The sequence below is a fragment of the Chanodichthys erythropterus genome, chromosome 7 (genome assembly GCF_024489055.1).
Source record: "Chanodichthys erythropterus isolate Z2021 chromosome 7, ASM2448905v1, whole genome shotgun sequence".
NCBI classification, from domain to species: domain Eukaryota; kingdom Metazoa; phylum Chordata; class Actinopteri; order Cypriniformes; family Xenocyprididae; genus Chanodichthys; species Chanodichthys erythropterus.
The window spans coordinates 5,914,916-5,937,048 of NC_090227.1; the positions used below are offsets into that span (position 1 = coordinate 5,914,916).

General features: G+C 38.4%; 2 protein-coding genes across 2 annotated transcripts; both read left to right on the forward strand.

The window, feature by feature from the left end:
• The first annotated feature begins 2,056 nt into the window (after nt 1-2,056).
• Nucleotides 2,057-5,443, forward strand: psmd8 (proteasome 26S subunit, non-ATPase 8). The gene is made up of 7 exons (XM_067388965.1): nt 2,057-2,201; nt 2,695-2,767; nt 2,869-2,971; nt 3,888-4,053; nt 4,144-4,244; nt 4,356-4,467; nt 4,998-5,443. Exons 1-7 carry the CDS (start codon nt 2,091-2,093, stop codon nt 5,133-5,135), a joined length of 804 nt encoding a protein of 267 aa, XP_067245066.1. The 5' UTR covers nt 2,057-2,090; the 3' UTR covers nt 5,136-5,443.
• A 9,885-nt stretch (nt 5,444-15,328) lies between these two features.
• Nucleotides 15,329-20,298, forward strand: spred3 (sprouty related EVH1 domain containing 3). Its single transcript, XM_067388966.1, has 3 exons — nt 15,329-15,342; nt 15,780-15,951; nt 19,330-20,298. The coding sequence occupies exons 1-3, from the start codon at nt 15,329-15,331 to the stop codon at nt 20,296-20,298; spliced, it is 1,155 nt and encodes a 384-aa protein (XP_067245067.1).
• The last annotated feature ends 1,835 nt before the right edge of the window (nt 20,299-22,133 follow it).

Here is a 22,133-nt window from a genome sequence, read left to right on the forward strand (position 1 = left end):
AAAAGAAAAATGACTTCAGATTTACAATTTGTTCATCTCTTTTCTCTGAATGGCCATGCTCGTTGTGGGTTGTTGCTCTTCCTCCAAAGAGCGATTTTGTCAATGCGCATTATAAATTATCAGTGCACCTTGAAATATTTAAAGGTGCAATATGTAATATTTTTACAGTAAAATATCAAAAAAACACTAGGCCAGTGTTATATATTAAGTTCATTTGAGTACTTACAATATCCCAGATGTTTCCAACTATTTGTAAATCGTGAGAAAATTATAATTTTAACCAAGGCTCTGGGACATGTGAGGAGTCGCCTGTCAATTGCGTCATACCCGCGTTACCCTCGATTTCCGGTTTTATTTTGTAGAAACCATGGAAACACCAAAGACACGTTAATATATTACACGTTTTAATAAACAAGGGAACAACTGTTTTGATATATTTATAGACAGAAAACGAATTATTGTTATATAGCTCAACATGTTAGTCTTCTTGTTTAAATAAATTTTCTCGATTTTTTGCGAGTATGCTTTACCATGCCTCAGAGAAAAACAGTATTTTGTCAAATAGCTAACATAGCATAATCAGATGCAACTTTATTTTTAGTAACAGTAATAAAGCATTTTCTCCATCATACAAAATGTTTTAAAATGAATTGCATGTCATTTATCATCACAAGACATCCTGCATTTAATATGATATTCTAAAATCGATCTATCTTACTGCAGTGTGAAACATCTCACAGCAGCCGCCGAGCGAACTCACAGAGTAATGTTATAACATAATTTTCAACACACTCAAATGTATCTATTATGATAAACAGAGCTGCGTTACCTCATACTTATGACCGGGAAAGCGGAAGCAGCGCCGGCGACTGTGGCATAATAAAAGTCCCGCTGCTCGTGAGGCATGTGTTGCGCAAACTCACTCCTGCTCTGCTTCATACTACAGTAACATTAATAATCACATCCATGAACATGATTTTTTCCAGATTCCAATCCCTATTCTTTTGCACCGTCTGTTGAGGTGAAGACCACATGTCCCAAGATTCTGCGCTCAAACTTGCCATCATCAAACTACGACTTTGTTTTGAATAGGCTTCTAGCGACCTCTAGCGGACAAAATTATTACATATTATACCTTTAATAGACAATTATAACATAAAATCGTTATTAATTCTAACATTTTAAATTACACTGCTTTTTAATCATATATGTTCTAATTATATCACAGAACTAGCTAATCTTTTTACATGTACTTAATAATAATGTGATAACAGTAGCCTAAATGTATATTTACAAGCAACTATATTTATACAATGCTGTAACATGTTGTTAATTAATATCACTCAGTTCTTAAGTGTATAATTAATTACAATGCATCAAGGACTCCTTAAAAAAGTTTTGGTAACACTTTATTTTACAGTGCCGTAGATACACGTTACTACATGTACTTACTACTGTAATAACAGTAAATGATGCATAATTACAAGTAACTAACCCTAAACCAAACCCTAACTCTAACTCTATAGTAAGTACATGTAGTTAATTAATAGTACAGTACTAATTTGAGTAATTACAATGTAACTACGGCACTGTAAAATAAAGTGCAACCTCCTTTTTTTTTTACTAAGTACACAACAGTTAGAATCAGTTCTGTTCACATAAAGAAAAATAAGAATTGAGTAGTAAATAAATGACATTACTTTGATTAATTACAATGTAACTACGGCACTGTAAAATAAAGTGTAACCTCCTTTTTTTTTACTAAGTACACAACAGTTAGAATCAGTTCTGTTCACATAAAGAAAAATAAAGAATTGAGTAGTAAATAAATGACATTACTTTGATTAATTAAGCAAGGCCTGTTTCGCGTTTTTAGAAAATGTATACTTAATAGTTAAGGACATCATATTTCAAAAGGAAAAACGATATATTTCAGTAACCAATCTGCAGTGGTATCACCCAATAATATCACACCCCCTAAAATGCCACTTATCCGCGTTTCCTGGTTTCCATGGTAGCACCAACATTCTTTACGACAGCGTACTGCCGTATTTTGACTGGCCGGTGTCGTACGTTTTTGCAGAATCACCATGGCGTCTGTGTTGAAAGAGACTGCGGGGTTGTATGAAACGTTGAAAACCGAGTGGAATAAAAAGAGTCCAAATCTTAATAAATGCGGCGAGATCCTGAGCAAGTTAAAGGTACGCTCGATGATATGTAACAGTAATATTGCTCTTAAATTGCAGAAATGAGCTGTGGTTGTGGTGTGCTGAGCAGTTAGCGCTAGTGCTGCTATCTAGAACTATGCAGTCCGGTTGATTCCCGTTTACCAACGAACACATTATGTGTTTTACTTTATTTATGTCATAAAGTATAGGTGAAATTTTTGTGAGTTGTGTGGCTTTGGGTTTGTTCGTCGCCAAAGTAGCAAGTTAGCTAGCAGACAGCGAATTCATACAGTAGTGACACAAAACGAGTGTGTGTGAACTGACTATTCATTTATATAAAGTGTTTTTTTTTAAATTATATTTACAAACCTTTTTATTTAACATGTTGATTAATGAAGAAAGTCCTTCGCTCATGAATTTAACGATTTTTTGATTGTCATTGTTTCTATATCCTATAGTAATATTTCATATTTTTTAAAATCTGTCATGTAGACTTTACATTTAATTAATTTATTTATTTTTGTAGATATCCCTGTTGGAACTGAACTTTTTACCAACTACTGGGACCAAACTAACCAAACAGCAGCTTATTCTTGCTAGTGAGTATCTATGAAGGTTTGACAGCAATTGAATCTGTTGTTTTTAGCTGAAATTAGTTGCTTTAATTAATTATTATTAATATATATATTTTTTTTCATAGGAGATGTTTTGGAGATTGGAGCACTATGGAGCATCCTGAAGAAAGACATCCCCTCCTTTGAACGCTACATGGCTCAGCTTAAGTGTTATTACTTTGATTACAAGTAATGACATTTTGTGGTCTTAAATCTAATCGCTTACTATCACTTATTATTTATTTAAAGGGTTCACCCAAAAATGAAAATTCTGTCATGAATCACTTACCCTCATGTCGTTCCAAACCCATTAGACTTATGTTTATCTTCAGAATACAAATTAAGATATTTTTGATGAAATGAGATATTTCTGTCCCTCCATAGACAGCTACACAACTGATACTACAAAAAGTTCATAAAGAAATTGTAAAACTAATCCATATGAATTGAGCAGTTGGGTCCAAATTTTCTGAAGAGGCACGATCGCTTGATATGATTATTAACAGATTGAATTTAGCCTTTTGTTCACATATAAACATTTGATTAGTGAACATCAAAAAAAGCCCAACAGAATTTGCTAGACACACGAGAACAAACCTCTTGTGGAAGCACATGAGCGTTTCTCGAGTGTAAAGCAAACATGCTTGTGCTTCCTTTTACCACGACTGATGTGTGAGTTGATGAATGTTTATATGTGAATAAAAGCTTAAGTTAAATCTATTCCTCATATAAAGTGATTGAGTCTCTTCAGAAAATTTGGACTAAACCACTCAATTCATATGGATTTGTTTTACAATCTCTTTATGAACGTTTTGAAGCGTTAATGTGTCAGTTGTGTAGCTGTCTATTAAAGGATTTGGATTTCTTGGATTTCATCAAAAAGATCATCATTTGTGTTCTGAAGATGAACTAAAGTCTTATGGGTTTGGAACAAAATGAGGGTGAGTAATTAATGTCACAATTTTCATTTTTGGTTGAAGTGTTAGGGATCTGTATTTCTTTCAAGAATAGATTGGCATTCTGAACATAGTTTAGGTACAATTCATTGTTTTGCTGGCTTTCTGTTTGCTTCTGTTACACTTTCCTCTCTTCTTAATTGTCACAGGGATGAGTTGCCCGAGTCGGCCTACAGGCACCAGTTACTGGGTCTCAACTTGCTCTTCCTGCTCTCTCAGAACAGAGTGTCTGAGTTCCACACAGAGCTGGAAAGATTGAGCGCAAAAGACATCCAGACCAATGTCTACATCAGACACCCAGTTTCATTAGAGCAGGTGTGGGACACTTTTTACTCATTACTATATTGAATGCATTCAACGATGTCTGCTTTGTTTGTTTCCTACCTTTTTGCTGCTTCCTTACAGTATCTGATGGAGGGCAGTTACAACAAGGTCTTCCTTGCCAAAGGAAACATCCCTGCTGAGAGCTACACCTTCTTCATTGACATTCTTCTTGATACCATTAGGTAGGTTTATTCATAGTCTTAATACCTAATTAAATGTAGGTGATGAACCATGTTTTGGATCATTTGGTCTTTATTGTATGATCATTTAAATATTTTGTGTTTTGTTTTTAGAGATGAGATTGCAGGTTGTATAGAGAAAGCATATGAACAGATTCAATTCAACGAGGCCACACGGGTGCTTTTCTTTTCCTCTCCTAAAAAGATGACAGAGTATGCAAAGAAAGTAAGTGTTCATGAATTTTGTGCTGTTGGAGGATTAATTATAATTCAAATATGCCTATTGTATTTGTGTTGTCACTCTTTTTTTGCTTGGAATTGTATATAATAAAAATTATAAAATAGGCCCATATAATTTACTTGTGAAAATGCTGTGAAAATTATTAATATTTAACATTCAATAATTATTTGTAATATAATATAATACATTAAAACCACAAACCCTTATTTTGTGTGAAGGAAAACCTATCTTTGTGTACTTTATAACAGTTTATTTCATATTCTTTATTCTTTACTGCCTAGCAGATTATGACTCCCCTATCACGCATTTGATGGCATTTCTTTAAGTGCATTAATGTCAATTTTTTCTGGGCAAAATGTGAAATTTAACTGCACAATTCTTCTCCAATAATTGCGATTAGATCAAATAGCCATGGTCAGATGATTAATCAATAATCGCACACACTATTGTTTTATCTCAATGTTATTTAATGAAAAGGTATTAATATGTTCATGTTTTGTTTTTTTGCTCTGCAGAGAGGATGGACCCAGAGTCCTGATGGATACTACTCATTCAGTACCCAGCACCAAAAGACAGAGGAAGTGAACATCCCCTCCACAGAACTGGCCCAACAAGTCATCGAGTATGCAAGGCAGCTGGAAATGATTGTGTAGTGTGGATCTAGCATCATTTAGACACATGTATACATAAAGGTTCACATTTATCCAAATAAAACCATTGTACAGTGGCCATATATCTGTACTCAGTTCAGAGACCAGATGACACAGCCACAAATAATGGCTCTGAGAGGATGAGACCAGAACTTGACCTACACTTTATCAATATCTACCTGTATCAGGGTCTCTCTGTGTGATTGTCTGTTGGGTGTGTCATCTGTTTTCAGGAACCCTCTTGCATTTATGATCTAATGACTGGGGTCTCAAAAGGTTTTTTTTTTTTTTTTTTTTTTGGAAATAAACATTCAATCTCTCTTATTTTGAATATTCACATGTTGTTCCTCTCAGAAAGGTTTGATGATTTTTATCAATAGTGTGTTTGTGAAGAAAAGTGGGTCTGGCTGGCATGCCTGAGAAGGATGTTGTCAGCAGCGGCTAAACTTCAGTGCTTATTCATTGTTGCCCTAGTAGTGTTCATTGAATTATTATACTCTTGCCCTTGCCTTGTATCCTAGCAACAACGTGATGATTGCGGTTAAAAGTTTGCAGATGTTTTTTAATTGATAATGCCAATCCCGCCGCTAAATTATCACGAGGCATTGACAATTCTGATAAATAAAATGTTTGTTTTTTTGTGACTCTTTTATAAAAAGACGTATGAAACACTGTATGAGTATGTTATCATTTATATTGTGCTAGTTAGATGCAGAAACTGTATTTGTCTCGTATTTATTTTTATTCTGAGGTAAGTAGGTCTGTCCTCTAAATCAAAAATATATTGTCTGAACAATCATCGAAGGAAGTCACAGTTTGTAATGGATGCTGAAGGGTGTAGTTTGGTTTATGTTCAAGCTAGACAAGCAACATTAAGATGCACATTTACACACGTTGAGGCCGGTCAGCATTCAGACATTGCAGTACATATGCCAGGGCTTTTCAGGATGTACTTAAGTTTCATTCTCTGATTTCACAGTTGCATTCTGTTTTGATTTGGGCTTGGTAAATGCTCAGGGTGTGTGTGTGTTTTTTTTTTAAGACTTTGAGGACTATGGTGAAGCATAGTTGAGTATTATTATTGGCTCAGTCATTAGGTGGTTCTCAAGATGAATGGTCTGTAGATTCGTAGTTGTATCAAGCTGGAGTATCACCATGCGGTGCACCACCCACATTGACTTTTCCAATAGGAATCATCACTGGTGTCTGAGAAGGCCAGGTGGAGTTTTTTGGGGAAAAGCAGTGTAGCTGCCAGTTGTGCTCCATGCAAGAGTTAGATTTTGGATTATTTTTATTTATTTGGAGTATTTATTTATTTTTTTTAAAACTTCTCCCGATGTGGACAACCTCAAACTTTTAAAACCTTCAGTGTCATCAACCAGTGTAGATCCTACAGTCGATGAGGACAGAGTCAGCAGAGGGTTTTCTGAATGGTTTTGATGTCAGATCCCCAGGGCCTGAGCTTTCACAGTCTTTCTCTACTGCTGTGCAGGGTTGATCTTTAATTTGGGAAGCTCCCAATTCTTTGGTAACACTTTACAATAAGGTTCATTAGTTAACATTAGTTGACTACATTAGTTAACATGATCTAATAATTAACTGCACTTATACATCATTTATTAATCTTTGTTAATTTCAACATTTAATACATTATTAAAATCTTGTTAACAGTTAATGCACTGTGATCTAACATGAACAAACAATGAACAACTGTATTTTCATTAACGTTAACGAAAATTAGGAAATACAGTAACAAATGTATTGCTCATGGTTAGTTCATGTTAGTTAACACATTAACTAATGTTTGAACCTTATTGTTAAAGTGTTAACGATTCTTTTAACAATAAGTATAAGCCTTGTTTTATTCAATTCTGTAAAAGAAAACCAAGAGAAGTTTAGTAAAAAAAAAAATAATAATAATGTCCTTGTTATATATTAACCCATTTGTGCCCAAATTTTTCTGAAAGGTTTCATGCATATAGTCCTGTTAATAGTGTCCTATGTAAACATGTTCTACATTTATTTTTCCCAGGTTTTTGTTTTTTTTTTCTTAAAAAACGTGCTTGAATGTGCGGCAACTATAGTTGCCGGTGGGCAAATATGTTGTATGCACCCCTCAATGTAAAATTTTAATAGGAGGATAACATTTATGCATCTAACTCAAAATAACTGCTTTCAACAGATCAACAGATCAATCAAAGTCGTTGAAACATTCAATGTGAACTCAAAAAAGTTATAATTTCTTGAATATGAAAACACATCAAACAACAAATCCATTAGTCTTAAAGTGGTGGAACATAGTGCCGAACAAAGTCCAGCCATTAAGTTGCTCTAACAGAGCATTGTGAATCAAAAAAGTTAAATTCAAATCATTAATTTGAAAAAAATACATCTATATGTGACCCTGGACCACAAAGCCAGTCAGAAGTTGCACGGGTATATTGGTAGCTATAGCCAACAATACATTGTATGGGTCAAAATTATTATTATTTTTTTTTCTTTTATGGCAAAAATCATTAGGATATAAAGTAAAGATCATGTTCTGTGAAGATATTTTGAAAAATTTTCTACTGTAAATATATATAAAAAATATTTTTGTGAATGGATATACATTGCTAAGGACGTCATTTGGACAACTTTAAGGCAATTATCTAAATATTTCAATTTTTTTGCACCTTCAGATTACAGATTTTCTAATAGTTGAGTCTCGGCCAAATGTCCTATCCTAACAAACCATACATCAATGGAAAACTTATATATATTCACCTTTCAGATGATGTATAAATCTTAATTTCAAAGAATTGACCCTTATGAATGGTTTTGTAGTCCAGGGTCACATATAACAAACAAACAAAAAATAAACTAATTAAAAAATTAATTAATTAACAAATAACAATATATGATATATAACAATATAAAATATTATGAAAGCAAAAAGCACTAAACAAGACCAATAACCTTGATTTATTAACCCATTAAACACAGTATACCCCATTTCCCCATTATATATGTACTTACAAGTCATTTGCCCACCGGCAACTATAGTTGCCGCTTGGACTTTTGACTAAGTATACAAAAAACTATAGATCTCTTGTAAGATTTGTTTTGTTTGGATGATTCCAGAGACCCTCATGATTACGTAGATATATATATGTCAACAAAAAATTTCTAATGTTTACATGAAAATGACTTTTCTTTGGGAGGGTTTGCCTTCACTGCTCCCTGGAAGTAGGGGTAGGAAGTTGACAGCCTCATGTCACAGGAAAGAAGTGAATACCTTTTTTTTGTTCTTGAAATCCTTTATTTAGATGTTTTCTTGCATGTCATTGAGAAATAAAACAGGGAAAACATCTAGAAAAAAACGTACAAAAGGAAAATGACAACCATACACTGCGGCAACTATTGCCGGTGGGCTAAAATGGGTTAAACCAGACTCTTAAAAGTAAAGGTTCTTTATTGCCATTGATGGTTCCATGAAGAACCTTTAACATCAATGGAACTTTCCATTCCACAAAAGGTTCTTTATAGTGAAAAATAATTCTTTAGATTTTTAAAAGGTTCTTTGGGGAACCCAAAATGGTTCTTCTATGGCTTCACTGCGAAAACCATTTTTGGAACGTTTATTTTTAAGAGTGCAAAACAAAAACAGAAAATGAAGTCCACTTTTAAGATTTTTTTTTTTTTTTTTTGCATTGTCATGTTAGTTGAGCAAACTGAGTACACCTCTATTAAAATTCATTTAAACTGCATTTTGCATTGCATTTCAAAACAATACAATAGACACAGAAAATACTTACATGGAGTCAATTTGAGGAAAGTCCGTTTTTACTTAATTTATTACTTCCTTGTGTGCCCTTATTTTCACCCTCTTGCGTTTGCTGAGGTGTGTCGCATGTTTTCTTGCACTTCAGCAGGTTGTCTTTTAAGTGGAGCTGGTACCCAAGCTGGTGTCTTTTTGGTTGTAGACACAATTTCCCTTGGCTCTTCAGGTACAATGTGTACTGTCTAATAAAAGATCTGCCCTTGTTAGCACAGACTTTAACCTTTCCTCTCTTGGATCCTGTTGAGGGCCCGTCCTCTCTGTAAGGTTTTAATTTAACAGCATGTTATTGTGAATGCAGCAGCCAACATGTTGGAAAGACAGCAGTCGACGTGTTGGCCTGGGGAACTCCTACTGTTCATGATACTGTGCAGATTTAAGTATTTTAGAGGAGAATGGGGTCAGTTGTCACATGGGCTATGTACCAGAAACTAAGGTTTTGAGTCAGAAGTCATTCTTCATAGTTTTGAACTATGAGTTTGAAACCTAGATGAAACAGACTTTTGCATTTGTCTTTGGGATTGGAATATTACCACATTACCGTATTATCTTTACTGGTGTAAACTAAATTCTAAACCTATTCTAAAGGTATATATCAAGCTGAAAGTGTGTTAAATATATTGATTTTCCCTGTGGTTTTTGCCCAACAGAAAAAAAATAAAAAATAACCTATTGTTCATTGTTTTAGTATTTATGTAAACAGATTTATATGTAAAATTGTATTAGATGGAAAACATATTATATTCAAGATGAATAATTTTGATATTGATAAATATGATATTGTATCATTCCAATAAAAATAAGGATAATTTAATTTTTCTTGTACAACTTTTATTATTTTGTGGAAATTTAATATATATATATATACACTCTAAAAAATGCTGGGTTAAAAAAACCCAAGCTGGGTAAAATATGGACAAACCCAGCAGGTTGGGTTAAAAGGCACTTATTATGCCCTCTTTCACATGATGTAATATAAGTCTCTGGTCTGGTCAAGTTTCAGCTTAAAATACCCCACAAATTTGCCCCTATTTGAGGGTGAGCAAAAACACGCCTTTTTACTATATTACTATATTGCTGGCGAAAAAAATTAAATCCAAAATTGGTTGAAAAAAATGGCTGGGTGAAAACAGCCCAATCCCTGGTTTTGTCCATATTTAACCCAGCAGTTTTTAGAGTGTATATAAGCCTAATGGTCAGTGTCTAAGCCAAATTTCAAAGATTTTTTTTTTTAACTTTTTTTCTAGGAAACTAAGGACTACAGCCCCTTTTTGGAGAACATTGTCAATAAAAAAGCAAAGAAAAACTAATATTGTTGGACTTTTTGATATTTTTTTTTTTAAATATTTCAAAACAGAACAACTGTTACAGAAGAATAATATCGATAATATGACTAATTTAACTGATTTAACTCATTTAATACGGTCACCAAATGTACATATTTGCCTTTGAAAGGTACAAACTGTGAGAGTACAAATTTGTACCCATTATAAAGGGTACAACGGGTGTACCCTTGAGGGTAATGCCCCAGTGACAAGCCGTTGGACCCCTAAATGTAAAAATTTTGCACATTTTTTCTGACAGTGTATATTTGATATTGTATCATTCCAATAAAAATAAGGATAATTTTATTTTTCTTGTACAACTTTTATTATTTTGTGGAAATTATATATATATATATATATATATATATATATATATATATATATATATATATATATAAGCCTAATGGTCAGTGTCCAAGCCAAATTTCAAAGATTTTTATTTTTTTTTTCCAGGAAACCAAGGACTACAGCCCCTTTTTGGAGAACATTGTCAATTAAAAAGCAAAGAAAAACTAATATTGTTCGATTTTTTTATTTATTTTTATATTTTAATATTTTCGACTTGGCATTTTTGTGTAAATGTGTATATTTTTGCATACGTTGACTTTCTAATAAATTCAAAACAGAACAACTGTTACAGAATAATAATATCGATAATATGATTAATTTAACAAAAAACATCAATATTTGTCAATAGGACAGTATATCGTTTCATCTGAACGATGAAACAAAAACATCCAATCTAAAAATGATAAAAATTAACTTGACTATTGAACATTCATCACATCATTTTCTGTTGTTCTTCAGCGGCAGTTTTTTAACGGTCACATATTTGAATTAAACCGCCAATTAAATTCGCGCGCAAACATTCATTGTACAACTGATGATTTTTGACAATGTATTTTAATATAGCAAACACGTATTATTTAAGCTCTACAGTGCTGTAGCTTCATGTACTCTATCCAAATAGTTGAAAGGGAGGGAGACGGACTGTTTATTTGAGTAATAAAGGCTCGACGCTGGCGTGGCTGTTTATCAATGGTGGGCTATCAGTGAACATGAATGGGGAGTTGGAGATGAATGGAGACTAGCTGCTGTGAATTCTGTCATGGCGTATAGAGCTGTATGGGAGCTGTCCAAGGTACTGAGGTATTATCCATCGCGGATCTACACTATATTAACTGAGTTTGTGCACTAATCACTATGTTAATGTAGAGTATTGATTGTTTTGCTATTTCTCTTTCTAACACTAATAGTCACTTTCTTTTCAGATTTGACATTGGAGGTGGCTGCTCGTGCACATGGCCATTTATAGAGCCATATATCGCTCCCAAATGGACCGATGCAGCTCCCACTCGGGGACACTGTGTCCATCCACGAGTGTGTTTAATATGAGTGTGTGAGAACTGCTGTAGACAGGTAGAGAGAGAGAGAGAAAGAGGGAGGTAGTGATTGAGAGAGAGAGAGAGAGAGAGAGAGAGAGAGAGAGAGGGGAGGGAGGGAGCGAGAGAGAGAGGGAGGACGATGATGATGATGCTGCCGGTGGAAAATGGCTGCTGCATCCTCGAGCCCATCCGAAACCATATGAAGGTGGACAGAGAAAGACAAGAAAATGAGAGCAGCGAGCACAAGGAGTGAGTGAAAGAGAGACTGTGTGCGTGCGTATATGTGAGCGAGAGTGTGAGAACGCGCGCGCGCGTGTGTGTGTGTGTGTGTGTATGAGTGTGAGAACGCGCGCGCGCGCGAGTGTGTGTGTTCGGTAAGAAGGGGAATAAAAAAGACGAGAGACCGGGGGGCAGCCAGCTCGAAGCGGCGGGCAACACCGAGCCATGGAGGGCGAGTAAGTCCATGCATTTTTATTTGACCAGAACAGACTGATTGATTTGCAGCACCTCTAATGGACTGTAAGATGCTCACGCGAGACCATCTGATGTTAGATGCTCATAAACACTATTACGCAGCTACACTGTACACCATATACATCCAACATTTGATGAATAACGCCAATGAATGGGCCTTATCTGAAGTGCACTGTATATAAAACGCCTTCAATGCCGCGTGAAAGACGAATAGGGTGCAGTAAGAGACGGCTTTTTGTCTCGAGGATGATGTGTGGAGGCTCCACGTATAACCACCAAATACATCCATGAATTATAAAACGTGTCGTTAAAAAATCGACGAAATATGGCGAGTTTTCTTGCGTCGGGAACACATTGGCGGGATGGAGGCGCAGAGGGATGCTTTTATCAACGCGTCTCGAGTTTCATTATGATTTTTAAAGCCAAACTTTATGAATGAAATGTGATTTTTCTCTCAACCCCCTCCTCCTCTTCATGTCTCCCCCTCCCCCCAGCGCTTCTCGTCTTCTTCTTCTTCTTCTTGTCCATATCCTCCTTTCACCCACTCATCTGCCCATTGAATTTAGCATATATGTAGTTTTATTCATTCATAAAACAGCGGGATGAACGAATGAGTGCGCGTGAACGCGTGTTGATATGGTGGTGCAATGGCTTATAATAACTGATATCGTTTAAAATAATACAAATGGGGCTCTGAATCAAAATGGATGTGATTTCATAGCGTTTATTGTAATGGAGCTTGTCGGACTGAAAACCCGGGCCTTTATGGCGAATGGGCGCGTTCATTGATACATCTCAGGGAGGAATATAACTCTTCATCTCCCACCCTCTCCCTCATCATCTCCACACATTTCATTCCCCTCAGGCCATTCATTTATTTACGATCTCTTTCTTTGTGCTACTCCCCTCATATTAACATATGGAGCCATTATGCTCCTTGTTGTTTTATATTGGTTTCGTTGTAAACGCAGAATGGCTATATTAAGGACTTTTCTACAGAAATGAGCGATGGCTGTAAACGCTTGTTCCGTGTGCGCGCTGAAAGTGTGATTAGATTTTCCTCGCCCACGTGACCGTCCATTAAAAAATCGCGCTGTTTCCTCTCATCGTTATAATCGTGCCTCACTGTTTTTATATCTTAGACTGAATCTATATCACAAAGCACACATAATGTTGTGATTTAAGGTTATTCATCCCATTTAACACAATAAACCAGTCGTCGCCATCACACCACACCATTTTGTCTCAATAAATCAATCAAAATTCACCTGTATCCCCTTGTCTATAGTCCTTATAGCCTACATAATATTAAAGGACGCTTTTTTTTTACCTGATGGATATCCTTAAAATGGGTGTCTTCTCGACAAATCATCACACCTGTTTCTGTCACCGAAAAATCGGCCCGCCCTTTTTTAGCCAATCAGAAACGATCTCGGCCTTAGCAAGCGACATATCTTTGGGGCGGGAGAAGGGGCGTGTCTAATTAGTTACTAAATCTGGCGGATGTTGTCAAAAGGGGTTAAATCAATTACAGCACCCTAAAATTTACCCTATTTACTGCTTGTTTAATGTATGCTATAGCTCTTATTGTGGAGCACTCATAAGTACACATTAATTCAAATGCCTTTGTAATATTTTCTAACTTGCTCCACCTCTGAAATGACTTTTCATTTGGACTAACATCATCATGGCGTGGGCAGGGAAAGGAGCCAAACATGTTTCATCCACTCCCCTCTAGTCATGTGTCTGCTGCTAGCTGTGACCGTCACACGAACCATATTGTAGTCAAACGACTGCAAGGTGCATTTCACTCCCCAAACCCTGTTTTCTAGCCCCTAAAATAACCTGGCTTGAATCGTGAATTTTTACACGTTGAAAAAAAAGAGGAAGATTGTGGATGTGTTCAAGGCATTTCACTAGTCAATTCATAAGTGCATGTTGTTTCTAATAATAAAATGTTTGTCTTTGTAATCTTCAAAATGTAGTAACTTGCTCATTGTCTGAAACAGCCTTTCTTTCGATGATGTCCAATCACGTTAACGTCTGCTTTTCATGATCCAATAATCTTCAAATGGATACAATCCTTGCCTTTTTTCCTCACTGAATATTCTGTTTCACTTGGAAACATGTCCAGAAAGATTACAGACGCAAAATGGGTTATGAGCATCATAATTTTAGTGGATATTTTTGGCCAATAATGTTACTTCCTTTACACTTCTTCACACTGTGTCTCTGTAACACAGTGTCTTTTCTCTATTATTTGTCATTTACCTTTATTTTGAAGAGTTTCGATGTTCTGATGGTTGTATTTTCTTCTTTAATGGCCTTTGTCTCAAAGTCTGTGTTTGTGCGTTCGAGTGTGTGGGTGTTTGTGCTCAGCTGGCTAGTGCATTCACTTCTTTTACTTCCCTAACAGTGTGCGTGTCCGAGCGGTGGTGATGACACGTGACGATTCTAGTGGTGGCTGGGTGCCCCTTGGAGGTGGCGGCCTCAGTCACGTGATCATTTGTAAGGGGCGGAGCTCCGAAGGTCGTGGGCGGAGAGAGTACGTCATACGCGGAGAACGGCTACGCGATCGAGCAGTGAGTGTGTGCGTGTGTGTTCATGCCTGTCTTTGAGTGCACTGATGTTCCCTCAGCCTGACAGTCCCGGTAGTTGTGGTAATTTAGTAGTAACTGCCACGAGTGGCCCGCAAGTGACCCGCCTCTCTTTCTTCATGTAGCCTGTGCTGGAATGCGCCATTCAAAAGGGTCTGGTCTACAACAAGGTGAACCCCATCTTCCATCACTGGCGTGTGGAGGAGAGGAAGTTTGGTCTGACCTTCCAGAGTCCAGCTGACGCCATCTCCTTCGAGAGGGGGCTTCAAAGTGTCCTTGATAAGCTGGACAGAGGTACAGAGCAGCAAAAGATAGTGAACAGGAAGCTGGAGCGAAAGAAATGAATGTAGTTTATATTGAGTATGTGTCAGTCAGTTTTAATGCCTAATAACCCTGTTGTTATGGCCACTAAACGTACCAGTACAGAGAAGACGACAATGCCATGAAAGGGTATTGTTAATGTCTAATGTGAGCTAGATGATCTCATTTTCTTTCTTGAAATGTATTCATGATCATTTTTCTTCTCATTTTTAACATTTTTCTGCAGGATCTGACTCGCCATCCTCCTCGACTCCTGAAGAGGGCGACACTGAGGATGATGGTCAAGCAGTGAGTGTTTTTATCACATCAAAAGGCTTCAGAGTATCTGGTTCATCTTTGCGTCTATGTGAGATTTACTTTGTGCCTAGATCCCTGTAAAATCATCATAGGCACTGAATTCAGTGAAATCAAAACTGACCCTATTTATTTTCTCAATATATGTTCCTGGCCTTATTATGCATGATTTATCATCAGTGCATGTTATAACAAAGAAAACTGTCTTTGTAATCATCAAAATGTAATAAATTGCTGTACCTAAAATCTTGCCAATAATCTCTTTTTGCTCCGCCCAGTTTTACATAAAGTCAAAGCAGAATGATTCATTCATAAAAAAGACAATCCAAACTCCACCAGTCATCTCTACACCTCTACACCATATTCCTCCATCTTGTGTACATCCTTTTGGCTTTAGCATTTGATGGTTCTGCATGTTTGATGACTTGCAGTCTGTCTCAGTCTCATACAGGGAGTGAGTCGTCGTCCAACAGCAGAAAAGAGATGCTGCCCAAACCCATTACCATTGTGACCAGTGAGTCCTCCTCCACCTGTTTTGTGCGCTCCACAGAGGAGTTTGCGTATGGGACAGGTCACGCTGTCACGACACAGACCCCGGCCCAGGTAAAGGATTCATAACTTGATTACAGTTGATTCCAGATCTTTTCATGTGACAACACTGAAGAAATGACACTTTGCTACAATGTAAAGTAGTGAGTGTACAGCTTGTACAACAGTGCAAATTTGCTGTCCCCTCAAAATAACTCAACACACAGCCATTAATGTCTAAACCGCTGGCCACAAAAGTGAGTACACCCCTAAGTAAAAATGTCCAATTTGGGGCTAAAGTGTCAATATTTTGTGTGGCAACCATTATTTTCCACCACTGCCTTAACCCTCTTGGGCATGGAGTTCACCAGAGCTTGACAGGTTGTCACTGGAGTCCTCTTCCACTCCTCCATGACGACATCACAGAGCTGGTGGATGTTAGAGACCTTGCGCTCCTCCATCTTCCGTTTGAGGATGCCCCACAGATGATCAATAGGGTTTAGGTCTGGAGACATGCTTGACCAGTCCATCACCTTTACCCTCAGCTTCTTTAGCAAGGCATCAGTCATCTTGGAGGTGTGTTTGGGGTCATTATCATGTTGGAATACTGCCCTGCGGCCCAGTCTCTGAAGGGAGGGGATCATGCTCTGCTCATTCATGGTTCTCTCAATGAACTGTGAGTGCCGGCAACACTAATGCAGCCCCAGACCATGACACTCCCACCACCATGCTTGACCATAGGCAAGACACACTTGTCTTTGTACTCCTCACCTGGTTGCCGCCACACACGCTTGACACCATCTGAACCAGATAAGTTTATCTTAGTCTCATCAGACCACAGGACATGGTTCCAGTAATCCATGTCCTTAGTCTGCTTGTCTTCAGCAAACTGTTTGCGGGCTTTCTTGTGCATCATCTTTAGAAGAGGCTTCTTTCTGGGATGACAGCCATACAGACCAACTCGATGCAGTGTGCGGCATCTGAGCACTGACAGGCTGACCCCCCCCACCCCTTCAACCTCTGCAGCAATGCTGACAGCACTCATACGTCAATTTCCCAAACACAACCTCTGGATATGACGCTAAGCATGTGTACTTAACTTCTTTGGTCGACCATGGTGAGGTCTGTTCTGAGTGGAACCTGTCCTGTTAAACCGCTGTATGGTCTTGGCCACCGTGCTGCAGCTCAGTTTCAGGTTCTTGGCAATCCTCTTATAGCCTACGCCATCTTTATGTAGAGCAACCATTCTTTTTTTCAGACCCTCAGAGAGTTCTTTGCCATGAGGTGCCATGTTGAACTTCCAGTGACCAGTATGAGAGAGTGAGAGCGATAACACCAAATTTAACACACCTGGTCCCCATTCACACCTGAGGCCTTGTAACACTAACGAGTTACATTACACCGGGGAGGGAAAATGGCTAACTGGGCCCAATTTGGACATTTTCACTTAGGGGTGTACTCACTTTTGTGGCCAGTGGTTTAGACATTAATGGCTGTGTTTTGAGTTATTTTGAGGGGACAGCAAATTTACACTGTTATACAAGCTGTACACTCACTACATTGTAGCAAAGTGTCATTTCTTCAGTGTTGTCACATGAAAAGATATAATAAAATATTTACCAAAATGTGAGAGGTGTACTCAATTCTGTGAGTATATTATATTATTAAACAGTGGTTTACCGAACAAACTGTGTCTATCTGTCTTTAAATTCATTTAGTTATAATTCAAATTTTCTTAAGGATAAAAAAATCTCTGCTAATGCTGTAAACTATATACAGGAGGAAGCCCTTACTTGCACATTACTATAACATTAAAGGTTACAATTAACAACAGAGTCCAAACTATTAAATTCAGTTGCTATTTATTTGTAGATATAATCAACACTCAAATAATAATAAAAAAAATATAAAAATGTAAATTGTACATAAGACAGTTTTTGCATTAACTTCTATATCTAATTATAAAATTACGTTTCTCCAATTCGTTGTTGAAATACAATAATTTTACACAGTGGCTGTTATAACTTGTTTTCATGACGGATTTATTTGAACATATATTAAATAAAAAGACATCACTAAGTAAAATATAATTAATATATAGGCTAATACAGTGCATATATTTAACGAAAGAGTTCATTTCTCTTGTGAACTAACAAGCTGTGGACACTGAATGGCATTCTGAGGTAAATGTATTACTACGTAACATTGTTTACAAGCTTTTATTGACATCTTTCCACGGTTGAAACACTGATTTAGTGATGACACGGGATATAGTTGTACTGTATCTTTCAACATACCTTCATATGTTCATTCATGTTAATTTTTTAACTAGTAGTGAAGAGGAAGAGATGATCGCATTCATTCGCGCTCCACGCTGCCGCTGGAACTGAGGCGTCTGTTATGCCACATCAAAAAGCGTCAAAACAGCATTTTTTGTTTGAATTTCATGATAAAATCGACAGAATATGAAAGATGACACTTTGTTTCTCATCGAATGTAACAGCACAGAGCTTATTGCGATTATTGGTGGTTAATGCTTGTTAGAAGTGGTTAGGCTACAATGCATTACCGCACATGCCCCCTTCTGGATTGGAATGTGAATCACGTGTGACTGACTGAACTGTTTTCGTCGTCTAACTGTATGAACCGAACCGTTACACCCATAGTTTCCACCAAAAATCGAGTGTGTCGATTTGTGTCGATTTCCTGGGTTTAAAAAAACTTATACCATTTTTGAAAAAAGGTGTAGATTTAATGACTCTAGAAATGTCATGGGGTGCAACCGTCAATATAAAGTAATAACATTTTAATACATGTAAATGCGCTCATCATAATAATTATTTACAAAAATGCTTTAAAATGTTTTCATTTAAATATATATTTTATATTTTTTTAAGATAAAATGTTTTTTTGTTTTATTTTTACAAATATCATGAATTAATAATTCCTAAGTAGTATGTTTGTAGGAAGTCACTCCACATGAAATATTACAATTTGTTCTACTTTTCAAAACAGTTTTACTTTTCTTTTTTTTCTTTTTTTTGTATGTTGGTTGCACCACATTATATTTTGGTCACACCACATTACTTTGTTTGTATGACAAAATCAGGGAGGCATAAATAAGATACCAGGGGTGCGTTTCCCAAAGCGAACTATGGTCGTAAGTTCTGTCGTTACCAATAGAGTTCAATGGGACTTACGACCAAAGTTCACCAACGATGCTTTCGGGAAACGCACCCCAGGACAGTTGTATCACCACTACATTTTTTGACTATAATATCAAACTTTAATTCAGAAATGAAAAACTTGTTCATCAGCGAATTGGTGTATTTGAGTCACTGTATGAATGAACAGCATTTTTATTCTATTTTTGAATAAATTAATAGATCCATACAAAAAAAAGTCACTTCCTCTGCAACGTAACATTCAGTCCTCACTCTTCTCTCACCGCAGATCCACACCCGACCTGCCCAGCACCAGCTCACCCAAGTTACAGCCGTGTTGAACCCTCCGGCACCCCCTCCGCCACCTCCGGCTCCCCCGACTCCCCCCACAGCGCCCCCTCCCGCCTCTCCCCTCTCTCCACTCTCGCCCACCATCTCCCTGCTGGAGGAAGGGGACCTCCGCAGCCTGGACCCCTGCAAGGACCTGTGGGGTACGCGCGGCTATGAGGACTACCGGCGCGCCGGTGCTACACGGACCAAGGTGGGCGGGCTGACGGGGGGCGTGGTGGTGAGCGGCGCCCAGGACAAGTCAGAGCTTTGCGTGGTGCGCTTCGAGAAAGAACTGGCCGGCGTGGGCACCACAGGCTGTGAGGTCACCGTCATGCTGGACACCAAAGGCTCTCAGTGCAACTCTTCGCCCACCTGCATGCCCAATGCCGTGCCGGGGGTGCCGTCGGCCAGCGGCTCCCCGCAGGAGACGGGCAAAGGCTCGCCCTCTCCCTGCTGCATCCACACCTCGCTCGCCACGCCCCGCTCTCGGACTCGCAAGCGAGGGGGCGGCGGAGGGGAAGCCATCTCCCCCGACGATGACAGCTCCTGCCCACAGGGCTCCTCCTCCTGCTCGTCACGCTGCGTGTACTGCCGCTCCGTCTTCAGCGCCTCCGAGAACGGACGGGGCCGCTGCCGGGACGCTCCGGACCCGGCGCTACACTGCCTGCGCCAGTGGACGTGCGTGTGGTGTGCGGAGAGCCTGCTCTACCACTGCATGTCGGACTCCGAGGGCGAGTTCTGGGAGCCGTGCTCGTGCGAGGACTCGATGGGCGGCCGGCCGCACCCGCTGTGCTGCGCCCGCTGGATGGCGCTGCTGGCGCTGTCTCTTTTCGTGCCCTGCATGTGCTGCTACCTGCCCCTGCACGCATGCCTGCGCTGTGGGGAGAGATGCGGCTGCTGCGGAGGAAAGCACAAGGCCGTGCGATGAGGCCTGACCGGGGGGAGGGCGCGTGGGCGGGGCTTATTGTGACGGGGACGGGAGCACAAAGATGTCGAACGGTCGTAGAGCCAGATCTCCTACATAAACCTTCACGATAATATCCCCTCGCCCCCACCAAGGCCGTCTGCTGCATTCCGCTCTTTCTATTCTCTGCTCGGACCCTTCACGCTCGTACCGGCGGTGGGTGCATGGGTTTGGGGAGATCGCTCTCTGATTTGCTGGTCGTTGGGGTCAGGGGTCGTCTCCGGGAGGTGGGGAGTGAATGGGGATCAGTGACGTGTAAACAATTGTTAGTTTTCTTTTCTCTTGGGTTCTGTTTATTTATTTATTTATTTATTTTTTAAATTTAGGGAGAAAATATGAGATGAAAAAATGTTTATAGCTAATGTTATCAGACCTTTTTTTTTTGAGCATCTTATTTTACTTGAACTACTGAAAGATATTTTTTTGCAATTGATTTAACGAATACACTCCCCTTGTACCTCTAAGTTACTGAGTTTTACCTCAATGTCCAGAGGCGAGTAAGGCAGATAGAGAAAGAGACTTATTTTGGGGACTGTGTGCTGTGGTGAGGTTTTGTATATGGTCTTTGCGGTAGGTTTTTCACGCACGTTCGGCCAGAACTTATTTGTGAAGGAGAACATTTTGATGTTGCACCACTTTTAGTTGTTCGAGAACAGGGAAAGTGAACGGTCTGATCGAGGGCAGTTTCACCAAAACCACCACTTTCACCACATAAGGACACATACATGCTCATTCTTCTGTTAAGAGTATAGCTGTGTTTAACTTGCCAACAACTGAGAATGTTGCCTATATTTAAAGGATAGACCAAAAAAAGTGGAGAGATAATCTAGACCTGAATCTGCCGAACATTTGCACAGCAAATGTAAACCGAGGCCTTGAAACGTAGTTGTACATGCCACCAAAAATACAGTGCAAATTAGTTATTAGTCAGAAGGAGAGAATAAAAGAGACTGTTGTGTGTGACACAACACTATAACTTGATCTGCTAGTATGGCAACAAGAGAAGTACTCAATCATTAACTATAATGGGTTATACTGCACCTCACGTGTCCTAACCAGAGCAACAAAGCGACAGGACATTTTGTCTGTGGAGTTGTGCCGGTTAGCCCCGCCCACAGTAGAATCCCATTGGTCCAAAAACATCAAATGTGTTCTGATTGGATGTGATTGTTTTACAGTGTATTTTCATTTTCACTGTGGACTTGACACTGAAAATTTGTTGCCTGGTTAAAGCACGTTGTCATAGTGAAAAATATACAGAATTTAGACCAATCAGTTCAAACACTGACTGGCATAACAGTTTGGACCTCAACGTGTTAAGAAACATTGCTTTAAATTATCTCAAAGCTGCTATTTCAACTCCCCTAAACTTGTCTTACCTCGCTGCTAGTCTTGAGGAGTGATTCAGACACAGCCCTGTAGTCAGTTTTGGACGCTCCCTAAATTATAATATCAATGATGGAGAAGAACTAATGTCCAAGTTACGTAGGAATCAGTGTTGTATCAACTGCTCATTAGAGTCACTTTAAAATAATTTTTTTTTTTTTTTAAGCAGGATGAACCATTCGGACTCATTTCATGTCCATTTTCAAAGACGTGAAACATTCTCTTGCACTCACTCACACACACTCACTCACTCACTCTTTACGGGCAGAATAGTAGAGAAACACAAAAAGACCCAAAAATAGCACTGGAAAAAGAGAACTTTGAGAGATGAGACCACCTTTGAGGGCCCTAGTCATACATCCTATTAATAAATGTGCCTTTTAATTTATTTAACCAATAACCTATAATTTCTA